A 14645-nucleotide genomic window follows, 5' to 3' on the forward strand; every position below is an offset into this window, starting at 1 on the left:
CAGAGAGAGGAGGTTAGCAAAGACTGCTCGGAAGAGGGGACTCCAGGCCAAAGGCCAGCATAGCAGTGAGGTGAGAAACAGCGCAGTGTGCAGGTGATGGGTGCTACTGGGGAGGGGAGTGGGGGGAGAAGACAGAAAGCTGGATAGGCAGGCAGGGGTCAGCTCTCACATGTTCTTGTGCATCATTAATAATTGTATTCATATGTATCTATTCATATTCACTTAATAGGGCATTTACAGCAGACAAAGTCCAGTTCTAAAACGCTTTTATATATTAAAAACATAAAAGCTGCTGGAAGCCTTGCAACCCTAATTGATAGATGGGAGGTAAGACAATTAAGTTTGCGAACTTGTTATAATGATGTTGCTAAACTTTTTTTGATATCAGAGGGGTTATTCATTATGAGCTTGTACCAACTGGACTAAGAGTTAACAAAGTGAACTATTTGGGAGTGCTGAAAAGGCTGCATGAAAAAGTTAGGCAACCTGAACCTTTCACAAACAATTCATGGCTCTTGCATCACGACAATGCACCAGCTCACACAGCACTGTCTGTGAGGGAGTTTTTAGCCAGTAAACAAATAACTATTGGAACACCCTCCCTACTGACCAGATCTGGTCCCCATGACTTCTTTCTTTACCTGAAGATAAAGGAAATATTGACAGGAAGACATTTTGATGACATTCAGGACATCGAGGATAATACAATGACAGCTGTGATGGCCATTCCAGAAAAATTTCCAAAATTGCTTTGAAAAGTGGACTAGGTGCTGGTGTTGGTGCATAGCTTCCCAAGGGGAGTACTGCGAAGGTGACCATAGTGATATTCAGCAGTGAGGTTTGTAGCACTTTTTCTAGGATGAGTTCATGAACTTAATTGTCCGATGTCATATGATTATTCCAGTTTTATAGATAAGGAGATGGAGGCATCTAGATAGAGGTCCAGAGGGCAAAGCCTGGTTGCCATCAAACCCCAGGCTGAGTCTCCAGAAACTCCTACTCTGACCCCTGGCCCATGGTGAAAGGCTTTAATCTTTGAAGCACAGGAGGGGTGGGTCAGCCTTTTATTTTAGAGAGATTGCTCTACAGCCTAGATTTGAGGGCATGAGGAAAGTAAGTCCCATTGCGGGAGTCTTGTGAGACGTGAGACAGACCCAGGCATTCGAGTCAAGAGAGAGATGAATTCCCTAAGGACTGGAGGCCTTTGCTCCCAGACTTACAGATCTGGTTTTCTGCATGAGTGTGGGAAAGGAAGGGGAGAACATGGGGTGCGGTGCTCAGGGCAGCGCAGTGACTTTATGCTTGCTCGTGCACCTCCTGGCTGGCTGCTCCTTAGTCTTCCTTCAGTGAATGCGCTTAGCCTGGCTCTGTTCTCAAGGTCAAAGTGAACGGGCTTTAGCCTGCAAATGCCTTCTCCAGATATGATGCTTTACTTTATTCCCCTTGTGCTTGCTGTCCGATCTGTTTCTTCTTTTCTAAATAGGGATGGACAGCTTAGTTTTTAAGGCATGTTATCAAGGAGATGCATACACAGCCAGACATACGTTTACACAGCTTGTCTGAGTGATGGACTCTGAGCTCGTCCTCCCCTGCATGCTTCCTTCTGGCATCCTGATCCACTTTAACTCATGACAGCTTTTAAGGAGGCTCATTCTCCATTCAGGCAGCCTCTGGCTCTACCTCCCTGCATCCTGCATGAAACTGGCCTTTTAACTCTTCAGATTCATGCCACTAACAAAGGAGCTAAGCTAGATTACACTTCTGTGCCCTGGGCCTCATGAGGTTGTTTGAAGGCTTCAGACAGCCCTCAGTGTAGAACACTGGCATTTAAAAAGCCGGGGCAGACAACAAACAAAGAAACAAAAATTCAGAGACACAGACAATAGTTTAGTGGTTACCAGAGGGTAAGGGGGGAGGGGGATGGTAGATGAGGGTAAAGGGGGTCAAATATATGGTGATGGAAGAACTGACTCTGGGTAGTGAACACACAATGATATATAGAGAGATGATGTATTACAGGATTGTACATTTGAAACCTATATAATTTTACTAACCAGTGTCACCCCAATACATTTAATAAAAAATAAAAATAAAAAGCTGGGACATTTTCAGGAGCGATACGATGAATTTGGAATTACTGCCTAATTAATTTGAAATGCTTGGGGTCCTTGGCTTGTTCACCTTTCCTTTAGATGGGACTGTGTCTGGGGGCCACATGGTTTAGGGGAGACGGTCGTTAGGAGTGCTGGCCCCATGCTTCCCATCCTGGTGTGGTCCTGATTATCTCTCACTGCCTGAAGTTCACCTCGCTGTCTGGAGCCTCCTCTCTCGGCCTTGTCATCCGGGTCAGCTTAGGTCAGCAGTTCACACAGTGTGATCTGCTTACACTTGGGGAGTTCAAGACCTTTTCAGGGGCTCATAAGGTGAAAGCTTTTTATAATACTCAGAAGCTTTTTGTTGTTTTGTGGGGTTTTTTTTTTAACTGTTGGCATTTGCACTGTTGATACAAAAGCACTGGTTGGTAAAACTGCTTCTTAGCACAAATGCAAGGCAGTGGGGACCCAACTCTACTAGTCATTATAATTTTCGCCACCAAGCATAGCAGTAACAGGAAAACTTGCCAGTTTCACTTACGGATGTCCCTTATAAAGCAGTAAAAATTGTTGGTTTTATTCAATTTCAATCCTGAGTAAACACGTTTTTAAGACAAAGTGGGAAATGACCTGAGAAGCACTTGAGCATATCAGCACACAGTGGAGAAGCACTTGTGTGACTGAGCTGTGAGAAGAACACACCTCATCAGGAAACACAGATTTTACCTGAAACAAATGACTGACAGACACACTTTATTCAGACCTGCATATATGGCAGGTATTCTGTCTGAAAAAGGAATTAAGTGAGCCTGTCACTTTTAGGGAAGTAAATGACAGCATTTGTTGCTAGTGATAAAATTCAAGCTTCTACTACTTTGAAAACGAATGCAAACCATGGTGATATTAATTAATGTGGTCTTTATTACTTTTTTAATCATTGCACAATATTACAAAAGTTTGCATGGCTGAATCATCCATTTTAAGAGCAAGATAAACTAATGTGTTCCAGTGTAACAGCATGAAAAGTTCATTGATACTGTGTCATATTCCTCATTACAACTAACTTTTAAGAAACTAGCACGAGTCAAATTTTGATGAAGTATGAAAGAAGACTTTTTCCAGTGATTTGGAAAGACATAAAATATTCCTTCCACTTTCAGTGACACATCTTCATACACTTCAACAAAAGCAATACATTGCAGCAGAGTGAATTCAGAAACAGCTAGGAGAAACCAACTGTTTTCTCAAAAGTCAGACGTTAATGAGATTTGCAAACATTTAAAACATGCCAGTCTTCTCACTATTTTTGTTGTTGAAAATATAGGTTTTTTTGTAAAAAAAAATGTTATTTTAAGTTAAACTAATAACTATTTAATGTGTTCTGTTTTTACTTTCTAATGTGCTGCATATTGATACATACCGTCCAAATAAACAAAATGTCTTTGGGTGGTCATATATTTTCAAGAGTGTAAAGGGGCCTTGAGCCCCAAAAGTAAGAATCTAGAGATTGACAAACTTCTTTTTTTTTTAGGAGCCAGGTAGTAAATGTTATGCTTTGTTAGCTATAGGGTCTCTCACCACTCAACTCAGCCATTATAGGCAACAGATGAACAAATAAGTGTGGCTGTTGCAGTACAACTTTATTTACTAAAACAGGTGGCAGGTCATAGCTTACCTCCTATGGCAGAATTTCCCTTAAAAGATCATTGTAGGATTTTTTTGATGACATAGCCAGGTACCCTTTATGCATTTTTTATATTCCAAATGTTTATTAATTATGGTGCTTAAAACTGGAATCTGAATTCTTCTAAGTTCAGTGCTTGTCATGAGAGGCACCTTTTGTAACGTGGTTTTAATGGCGTCATGCGTGCTGAGGGTCTGCTGCTCAGGGAGTAGGGAGATCTCTCCCAAGGAGACTGCTCAGAGGGGCAGAGCAGGACTCAAGTGAGGAAAGTGAGCTGCTTTAGGGACTTGAGTGGGGTATGGTCATGGGAATTGTGGCATGCGTCCACAAGGCTCTTTGGCAAATCAGAAATACAACATCTCAACTCTCACTCTCTCACAAGTAGGCATTGTCATTGCTCCAACTTAAACTTGAAATGCACGTGGAATTTTTGAAGCTAAACCTAGCCCATGGAAATTCCCTTATTGCTGATTAACTCTGGTTTCAGTCTGGTCTCTGGGAAACACATTAGCTGGCACAGGAAATCTCAAGACACATGAATGTATAGAGACTGCATTGTGCAAAGGGAACACTGCCTCCCTTTCCATCCATTAGCCAGGTGAGCCTCTTGCTCTTGTCTCCCTTGTCAGCTTCCATGATATGGGAGCCTTGTTTTCACTCAGGACCTCAGAGAACTTGGGAAAGTCTGACATATCAAGTCAAAGGAAGAGACACATAGATTTATATCGTGGTGGGAGCTTGGTGGCCCAAGGTGCCCTTACGGAATGTAAATGACCTTGGTGGTCTCCCCCTTCCTCCAGAGCTGAGGCAACAAGTCAGGCCTTTGCTGGAAGTTAAGACTGCTCCAAGATGCTCTCACATGGGTCTTCTTGATATCATTAGCAATATGTAAAGATGCACAGAAATCAGGACTGGTTTTCTTTTTAAGCACAGACCAGCACCCAAAAGTGATAAAGTTGCATTGAAAGCTGTGGCTCTTCCTGTGTGAGAGGTGCACTTGATCTTGGTGCAGACAGCAGCATTAGAGGTACGGGAGCAGCCCCCATGCTCTACGAGCAGTGAGAAGCCGCAGGTGAGCAGACTGTTTATAGCATCCTTAGCTGCCCCCATAGATTTCATCTTCAGAATGTTTTGGAATCTGTAGGCTAATGGCTGCATAAAGCATATCACTTTTAAAGAATGAACATATAACAAGTATCTAAATATAACTTCGATGATATAGGAGTACTTTGGTTTTGTATGTTTCCGTAATGATTTGGCCCTAGCCAGAATCTCATTCCAAACAGAAATATACTGAAAAATATGCGTACGGGTCTCCATTGTTGGTGTCTGATTAGCTTCAGGTATTGAAAGATTTACTTTAACCTATTTTCCTAGATTATATTGATTCTACAGAGAAAAAAGAGTGAGTTTGTCACTTATGTGCCCTTAGATTCTCATGATGCAGTTTTGAGATTTAACGCTGCTCCTACACGTGGCTATGAAAAAGATGTTGGCAATAAAACCACTGTACGCATCATTAATTCCCAGGTAAGACGGATGCAGTATTTTCATGAATGTACACTTCATAGGTGAATACATTAACTGGATGAGTGAAGAGAAATTACCCAGTTACCCATGATTATGATCTTGCTTATTTCTATGGGTTTTGTAATTATAAAATAATAATAATAATAAATAAGAAGGAGAATAATTCAGAGAAATGGGAATTTATGTGTGACATAAATAGGAAAAAATAAGTAAATAAGATCAAAAGGAAAAATCAGCACACATATGCCATATATATATACATACATATATATATATGTATGTATATATATATATATATGACTTAGCATGTTACATTTTGTGAACTTAAGAAAAAGACACTTAAATTTAGAGGAAACCATGCTCATGAGAAGGCACAGGATGAAGGAGAGAAAAGCAAATTTCAAAATTCAAGGGTCAGTTGGGTAGCTTGAAAACTTGAGTCTGTTACTTGAAATTTTTCTAAATGACAATGAATTGTTGAAAATGAAAACTTCTTTTTCCTTTGTGTTCTTAATAAGAATGCTTTCCAAATTTATAGCAAAATTATTGCCAGAACAAACCACAACAATTTTCTCGAGTTTGAAACGATATAGAAAAATATGAGGTGATGAGTGATTTATGGTAAGTTGCCTACAAAACAAAAGATTAGCTTTCTGCATAGTACCCTGAGCCAGGCAGCATGCAGCAAGGTGAGAAACAATTATTGTATTTCCTTAATTTATAGATTGCATTGATTATAAGACTCACCATTCGTTTAATAAGAGCTTTTCAGAGTGGAGGAGATAAACCCCACCAAATTAGAAAACATGTCACTGTAAGATACATTTTAACTTCAGTTACATTAAAAATGAAGAAAAAAGTTGGATCTTAAAAACTAAAAAACTGCATCTTAAAACTGTGGAAAATAATACATTATTTTTTTCCAAAACTGTAGTTAAAAAAAAAAAAAGCGATTGGCAGGTGAGATTGAAGAACTCACCCAGGACCAGATAGGGCCACAGAGGGCAGCCGGTTATCCCGGAACTTACTCAGGTAGCCTGGCTCTCTGTGTCCCCTTTGTTCTGAGGATGACACTCTGGAGGAACCTTTGTAAATCACTTCATCCACGCCTGTTACTGTTTTTCCAAATTACCTGTGAAGTTGATGGCAGAAGAATTTGCGGGGCTGAGTTAGCTAGGGAATGACATCTTTCAGGAGCCGATTGGTAACACTAGGTATGAGTACAGTGCTGGTGAAAATGTAAGAACTGGTGGACTTAAAAAACAAATAAACGAACTCCTCATTGTTCCCCAAAATTCATTTTAGTGCTTTGTTTAGCATGCAATGCCAGCCTCCCTCCCTCCCCGAGAGGAAAACATAAAATCTGAGGAACTTTTTAAAACTGAATCAGAGCAAGAAAAAAAAAATTTCATCTCTTTCTGAAATATTATTCTGAAGAAACAGACACTTGCTTTGAAATGATCTTTCTCTGTATTTGCAGATTCTGACCAACCCCACCCATCACTTCATTGACAGTTCATTGTATAAAGACGTCATTTTGGTGGCCTGGGACCCTGCTCCGTATTCTGCAAATCTTAACCTGGTAAGTGTTTCTTTGGCGCCCCTGCCCTAATCCTAATGGTCAGAAGGACCTTTGGCCAGTTATTAATGGGAGCAAGTCAACAAACAATTAAGCTTTGATAGAGTGAAGCTGATCTGGGTAGGACTTAAATCCCCGAGCGTTCCTGCCACTTTGATACCCACTTCGAGTAGTATACTTGGTGAACATTGTCCATCGAATGAAAAAAGGGGTTTTGCTCTGGAGGATTTGTTTTTAAATGTACAATGTCCAAATGTTCAAGAATTCCTAGTTATGCTGTCAGTTGGGCTGATTAAATCCAGAATGTTTCCATTGAGATAGGGTTACATCATCTTCCAAGTATTTACAAGACCTTTTGAAATAAATTGAAAGTGCTTCACAAAAGAACCTAAATTTGTGTATCAACAGCTCATTATTATTTAAATGGAACCTGTTAAGGGCTTTTCCTAAAACTCTGAATTCGACCACTTAACCTTTTTAATCTTATGTGACACAGCATAACCTGATTATTACTAGCGATCAAAATGTAAGCAAGTTATTTTCATGACTTTGTGGCAAGCCATTGCCTAGCTAAACAAGCAGCTCCTTACTTTTGGTGAAACCCTAGAGGAACAGACAGCGTACGTGTTTTTGGAAGAGCCCTGGGACAGATGGATGGTAATTTGGCCTGGGGAAAGATGCCATTAGCTGGGCCAGTGAGCGTCTTTTCACCTGTTCTGCAGCCTTCTTAGGATGAATGAGGGGGAACAGATCTTGGCTGCACCAACGGGTAGCTTTGTAAGAGAGCTGCCCAAGGTCGAGTGGATCCTTCTGGAAGGGGTGTTCCAAGGCTGGACTTTTACCTAGCATGATTGTTAACCGGCTTTCAACCAGGAGTGCAAATCAGAATCACCTGGGGAGTACTTTTCAACTATATCTGTCAGAGCCTCATTTCCAGAAATGTAGCATGTAGCCTGGACATGTGTTTTTGAGAAAGCCCCAGGTGATTCTCATATGTACCCTCTACTGAGAATCAGGCATCAAAGGGGTGTTTCAACTACCAGCTTCCTTCCCAGCCTGAGGTTCTCTTCCTTTTAAGTTCTGACAGCTCCCTTGCTATTTGTGGGCAGTCTGAGAGAATCTAGCTGTTGGACCTTATTTCTTCCTCTGTTGGAAGTATCCAAGCCCTGGGCACAGAGCTGTCCAACCCAGTGGGTGAGGACAGCCACACTGCCGAAATCCAAGCGCCAGGGCCGCATCTGCAGGCCCGGTGCTCTGAGACGGCTGCGTGAGCCCTGGGAAGAGGCGGGAAGAAGCAAGTCCCACACCCTCTTGCTTCCTTCCCACTGCTGTGTCATCTGAAGGCACAGTTTACTAAAGATAGTCTGGCCCACTCATTCTCAAAAAAGTGGAAGCCACAGAACACACTCAACCATGGAATGTTCCTTGGGGTCCTACTATGTACACAGGGTGTCCGTGCGCAGGGAGCATGGGGCCTCAGAGCCCAATGAGCTAAGCCTCTCCCCCACACACTCTCCAGATCTCATTTCAGGGTGGCACCTGAGACACTTCTGAATATACTTTTATTTAAAATCTACCTTATGGCTCATGTTTTCATAAAATAATTTATGTATTATCAGTGTAAGTGTTCATTTTGATGAGTATTAGCAAAAACATAGTCATGTATCCACCAACCACAATTAAGAAATAGAATATTTCCATCACTCCATCATCCTTCCCAGCCCCAACCCCAGACCTATGCCGTAACTGACATGCTTTCTGTCACTATAGATTAGATTTGGGAAACATATTTTTGAAATACACTGATTGAGCTCAGGAGTCACCATACTATAGCCGAGGGCCAAATCTGGCCCTGTTTTTTAAATAAAGTTTTATTGGCACAAAGCCACACCCATTCATTATGTATCTTCTGTAGCTGTTTTCACAGTACAAAGGCAGGGTTGAGTGGTTGACACAGAAACTGCATGGCCCCAAAAGCCTAATGAATTTATTACCTGGCCCTTTACAGAGAAGCCTGCTGACCGCTGCCTTAGCCATCTCCCTCACTTTACTCAAGTCCCTCGGGGCTAGAACCCTCGTCTCTCTTTGCACTCGTTCACCTCTAAGTTCCCCCTCCCCAGGTGCTGCCCTGTTTCCTTTTCAGAGTGTGGTCCTCAGTACTTTATTGTGTGGATTTTTTTTTTCTCTTAGTGGTACAAGAAACCAGATTACAACCTGTTCACTCCATATGTTCAGCATCGTCAGAGAAATCCAGATCAGCCGTTTTACATTCTTCATCCTAAATTTATATGGCAGCTTTGGGACATTATCCAGGAGAACACTAAGGAGAAGATTCAGCCCAACCCACCATCTTCTGGCTTCATTGGTAGGTGTTAAAAAAAGTTGGAATGATTGGGTGGGCAGGCAGGGTTAGGCCTGATATTTAATAAACACATATGAATGTTATAGAAGAGCAATTAAAAGGTGGTTTTGGAGGGAAAATAGATTAACTGAAGAAAAGAGAAACATTCTGCTCCAATTTCTATTGCGGCATAAAACACTACTCCGAAACTTGGGAGGTAAGAAATTGGCCTGAATAAGAACTACTTTATTTTTCTTTCATAATTTGTGTGTCAGGCCAGGCTTGGCTGGGTGATACTACTGTTCCACAGGCACTGATGGCGGGGCGGGGGTCACTTGGTTGTATTCAGCTGCTTCATGGGATGGCTTCACTCCCACGTCTGGCCCCTTGGCAGGCATGGCTGGAAGGCCGGGCTCAGCTGGGACCATTGACCATGTGGCTGCCTGGGGTCTCTTGCATGGTGGTCCGAGGGTAACGGAGCTTCTTAGATGGATGTTCAGGGCTCCTGGCATGTGTTCCGAAAGATGGGAAATAGAAGCTGCCAGTTTCTTAAGGCCGAGGCAGAGCAGCCAAGGACCATCCAGGTTCAAGGGCAGGACACACAGACCCTGTCTCGGCCATCCTTGGTTCACCACCCCCTCCCATGCACACTGCTAACAGGGGGCCAGGCTGGGGAGCTGAATTTGTGACCAGAGGATAGTGCCAGGTAGGTCCAGGCATCGATGAGACTAATTCTAGCACCTTGTACAGCTGTTATCACTCGAGTCCACTAGTTCTAATCCAAAAACTAGATTTTATATAACAAGATTATCACACTTGCTTGTTATGTAGTGTTTTCAGCCAGCCTTTGGTCCTCCATGTGTGGTCTTATCCATTTCTCTACCTATGTTTCAGCTTATCATCCCATTATTTCTTTGATTTTACCTGAGAATGGCAATATTAAGAAAATTCTTAGATCCCCTTGGCAATATGAAAGCTGTAATAGAGCCAAAGGGTATTAGTTTTGTCCTTAAAAAACAGTCATGTTCTCCACACTAATTTCAATGAGTTTACAACCGTGCACCCTAACTTGGGCTCCACAATGGGTCCCTATGAACAAAGGAGAGATTTAAGGAGATAATACTCATCTGATTATGGATATAGGGCACACGAGTATCTGAATTGAGAATTTCAGATTCTGTTCCGGGTTTTTGGTATTTTAGTAATGTGAAATATTTTATGTAGAATTCAACACAAAATTTACATATGACCTTGCATATTATTTTCCTTAAGCATGCCCCCCACCCCTTTAAAGTCATGCCTTTGACACTTTATTTCTGAAGAACTCTTTGGAATCCTAAACTCTTTATCTTCTGTGCAGTTTCATTGGATTCTGTAGATTTAGGAAAGAAAGTATCATCTAGTTTGTCAGCAAAGGGTAAACCGGATAGAGTAATACTTAGACAGCATAACAGGATTTGGCAGAAGTTTAATAAAGTCATTTTCATATTGTTGTCTTCTCGTGAATTCATGTGGGCAGTGCTTGATTAGAGCAAAAGTTTTAGGGCACAGTGCCGGGCTGGCAGATATACTTAGTATCGACATGCAGTTTGAGATATTCAAGTTAGATAGTCATAGCTGTAGAAAGTTTTGCTCTAGTGTGTTTTTGCTGCAAGAAATCATACCCCCTATGGCCAGCTTCCTTTCATACATTTGGGAGTTTTCAGAGGCTAATGCTTGCCTTTAAGGCTTATTTTACCTGAAGAAGGGGGATTATAGTTTGATGTCATTGCAAGAGTGTCGTTGGGTTGGGAAGATTGAGTGTGAATTCTTCTCTGCTGTTTACTAGCTTTCTGGTCATGGGCAAGTCACGTAATCCTGTGAGCCTCCGTGTGCTCATATGAGAAATGGGAATCAGAAAACCTTTCTGAAGTGAGTTACGGGCCAGTTTGCAGCTGTTAATATTTTCTAGCACTGTCCTGCCCAGTACACAGTCACTAGCCACAAAGGACCATTTATATTGGAATAAATCAGGATTAAATAGGAGGAAAACCTCAGTTCCTGTCTCACTAGCCCCGTGTCAAGTTCAGTAGCCACGTGCTCCTGGTGCCTAGTGGAGCGGGTAGTTCAGATAGAACAACACAAAGTTCTGTGGGGCAGCACTGTTGAGTTCCGTAGTCACAAAAGAATGAAAAAGAGCAAGTGGACAAGGCTCCATTAAATTCCCACCGGGCGGACCGGGCTGTGTGGGTGGGGACATGAACGTGACAGAGGGCATGGCCTGACGTTGACTTCATCCACCGCTCTTGCCCCTTGTCGTATTTCAGTGTGAGCCCCTCACTGAGGACGGGCAGGAGGCACAGCCCGGGCAAGCTGTGCCCGGCAGCGTACCCGCCGCCCTCTGAATGCCCTGTGGATGTGGAATCATTATACCTCTTCTTTGATCTTGCTCAGAAATATGCTGAGAGCCAGAGTCTGTTTTATAATTTATCAGAAATTCTCATATATATGCAAAATGACATCACCCACATCTCAATCTATCTGCCAGAAGAATTTTTAAAAATCAATGAGTGTTTTATTTCGGTTATCAAAAAGTGTTCTCAAAATGCCCCTGCATCTTCTAAGGTCGCGTTGAAAAGCTCTTGACTTATTGCCTCACCACTTCCTCATTTTCCAACACTCTTACCTCAGTTACTGAACAGAAGAACCCATCGTAGAGTTGTTCAGTGAGATGTATGCACAGACGGGGTGCCACACGGTATGGAGCCAGCAGGACGTCTTCATCCAAGAACCACACGTGGCTGTCTCCTGCACTTTATGCTCTCGTGATTAGCACAGGGCTCCACCTGGGGGTGACGCAGGATGAGCCCCTTTCTTTACCGATGGGCTGCTGACCCATCCATGAAAGATGGTTTCCCATTTAATGTCTTACATCTCTAAACCCACAGCATACATATTCCTTATAAGTGTTTATGAATCTGCATGTGTAAAATAGAGGGACTCTAAAAGTTGCTGTTTCGAATACAAAAGATATGTCCCTGTATGGAAATTTAGCCAATGGCAGTTAGATTCCCAGGGGAGCACACCTGGCTCCCTTTAATGTTATTGGTGCTGTTTAGAGGCCTGTTCCTGGGGCCTGAATTCATTGCATAGGAGGAAGGCAGTGAAGATAGAAGGGAAAGTCACCCACTAAGTGCATATTAACTGAGCACCTCCCATGTGCCATGCAGCCCCAGGGGTAGGTGGTGAGGAAACCCGGCAAAGGTCCCCCCAGAACTGCCAGTGCAGCAGTGGCAGACATTCCATAAGTACGTGCACATAGATAAATGATACAAACTGTGATGAGTGAAATGAAGAAAAAGAAAAGGAGACATCGAGGTTGGGAAGCATCTGTTTTGCCCATCACTGGATTGCTGCTCTTGGACTGGCACACAGTAGGTACAAACAACAATTATTTGGAGAATGAATGAATGTTCTAGCTCACTGGCTCTCAAAGATTTTAGTATACATCAGAATTACCCAGAGATGATTGAGTTTTGCTAGTCACAAGGATGAAAAAGAGCAATGTTGTGAAGCAAATTACCCCAAAACTTAAGATACTGAGAAGAATAATAAGCATTTCTTATCTCGCACAGTTTCTGGGGGTCAGTCATCTGGGAGCAGATGGGCTGCATGACTTGCCTCAGTGTCTCAGGTTGCGCTCGAGCAGTTTGGACTTGGGCTGGCCAGTTTGCCTTCAAGATGGCTCACTTATAAGGTGGCTGTTGGCCAGAGGCCTCAGTTCCCCAGCACGTGGACCCGTCCATAGGGCTGCTTGAGCATCCTCACAGCATGGCAGCTGGCTTCCCTAGAGCAAGAGGAGCAAGAGGTCCAAGACAGAAAACAGTCGGAGGAGGCCACAGCGCTTTTTATAGTGACACAAATGATCACATTGGCGACTTTCTGTTCGCTATACGAATCAGCCCCATCGTTGTGAAATGGAGCTCCATAAAGATGTGAATAATGGACAGGGATCAGTGGCGGCCACACTAAAGGGCCACCCTAGGGACTCTGAGTGGGTGAAGATAGCAAGAATTTGCATTTCTAACAGATTCTCAAGTGACGCAGCTCGTCCTGGGGCTGCACTTGGAGAAGCACTCTTTAGCTTGTTATAAAGTTGGAGGAAACTTGAGAAGCCTGGTCCACTGGTTCTACATTGATGGGCGTATCATCAAGGTGATAGGCATTTGGCTCAGGAGAACACTGAATTCTACAAATACATTATCCTTTTTGTTTCTTTGAAGACATAGGTATAAAACTTGTTCCCGTCATGGACTCCTTGTGTCCTGAAAACTTAGTGTAAAATGACATGTGTAACAGCTGACTGTAAATGTCCTTCTTAAAAGTAGATTTTTGTGTTTGTTTGCTTGGTTGTATCATCTTGGGGACCAGATTCTTGGATATATTGATTAGTACAGTATAAGTTTGGGACCCAGCAAGCAAGGTCTCAACTCTCACTGATTTCAAGAAAGCAACCTCTCAGTAATATTCAGGCACATGGTTCAGCCAGCAGCATCTTGCATTGAAAAAGCATAATATCCTATTTGCACCTTTACTAGCAACCCCTAGCCCAGCACCGGCAGCCTCCTTAATGGCACACACGGCTTGTGGGCTTCCCTTGTTGGATGGGAGTTGTGATGGGGTAGGGGCGCGTTCTGCTGGAGGGGGAAGCTATACATATCGAAAGGAAGAGTCTAGGAGCAGCTTCTGTTCAGTGCTCCCTCCTGAGTGCTCCTTAGTTAGAGTGGGTCTGGAGATATTTTTCTGTCAGCAGTGTCCTTGATCACAAAGCTGGAGTCAACAGGGCTGTGCTTCTCCTGGGTTCCGTGGGATCTTCGTATTATCAGTTCCTACAGAGAAGTTTGCTTTTGGGCAAGGTATCCTAGTAAAATGAGACTTGGGCACAAACACTTACTTTGCAACTAAGTAAATTCTTCTTGTTTTATCTATAAATATAAGGTCTGCTTTTTCTACTTCCAGTAAAGAGTGAGAAGTTGTAGGATTTGAGGAACATTTTAACCTAGCATTGAAGAAAACAAACTCTAAGACCCTCTTCACTGAAACTCATTTTATTGTTGGAAAAGCATTTCAGAAGTTCGCAATTTACTTACATAGAGAATTTATCAAAGCTAATAATTTATTATGCTTTCTTTATAATGGAACTTAGAGAACATAGGTGAATGATTATATTGACACAATACAAATACATTTTAATATTAAATGAATTAAACTATACTTTCATTACAAGCCTATTTAATATTAATAAGTTACTTAACACTTATTAAAGTTTTAATATCTGTGATATATACTGAAGTTAGTTATCTCAAATTTCTAAATGAATATTTTAAAACCATGTTTTCTACTTTTTAAATGTCAAACTCATATTATCACCAAACAACT

General features: G+C 42.2%; 1 protein-coding gene across 5 annotated transcripts in view; it reads left to right on the plus strand.

Moving 5' to 3' along the window:
* ST6GAL2 (ST6 beta-galactoside alpha-2,6-sialyltransferase 2) overlaps positions 1-14645 on the plus strand; it is a 108500-nt gene that overhangs the window by 44559 nt on the left and 49296 nt on the right. For all 5 annotated transcript variants that reach the window (XM_019631557.1, XM_019631556.1, XM_019631560.1 and 2 more), the window contains 3 exons: positions 5210-5307; positions 6788-6889; positions 9077-9251. In XM_019631557.1, coding sequence (XP_019487102.1) covers positions 5210-5307; positions 6788-6889; positions 9077-9251 — 375 coding nt within the window. The remainder of the gene's footprint in view (positions 1-5209; positions 5308-6787; positions 6890-9076; positions 9252-14645) is intronic.

This window comes from Hipposideros armiger, unplaced genomic scaffold, assembly GCF_001890085.2.
Source record: "Hipposideros armiger isolate ML-2016 unplaced genomic scaffold, ASM189008v1 scaffold_1010, whole genome shotgun sequence".
In the NCBI taxonomy this organism is placed as follows: domain Eukaryota; kingdom Metazoa; phylum Chordata; class Mammalia; order Chiroptera; family Hipposideridae; genus Hipposideros; species Hipposideros armiger.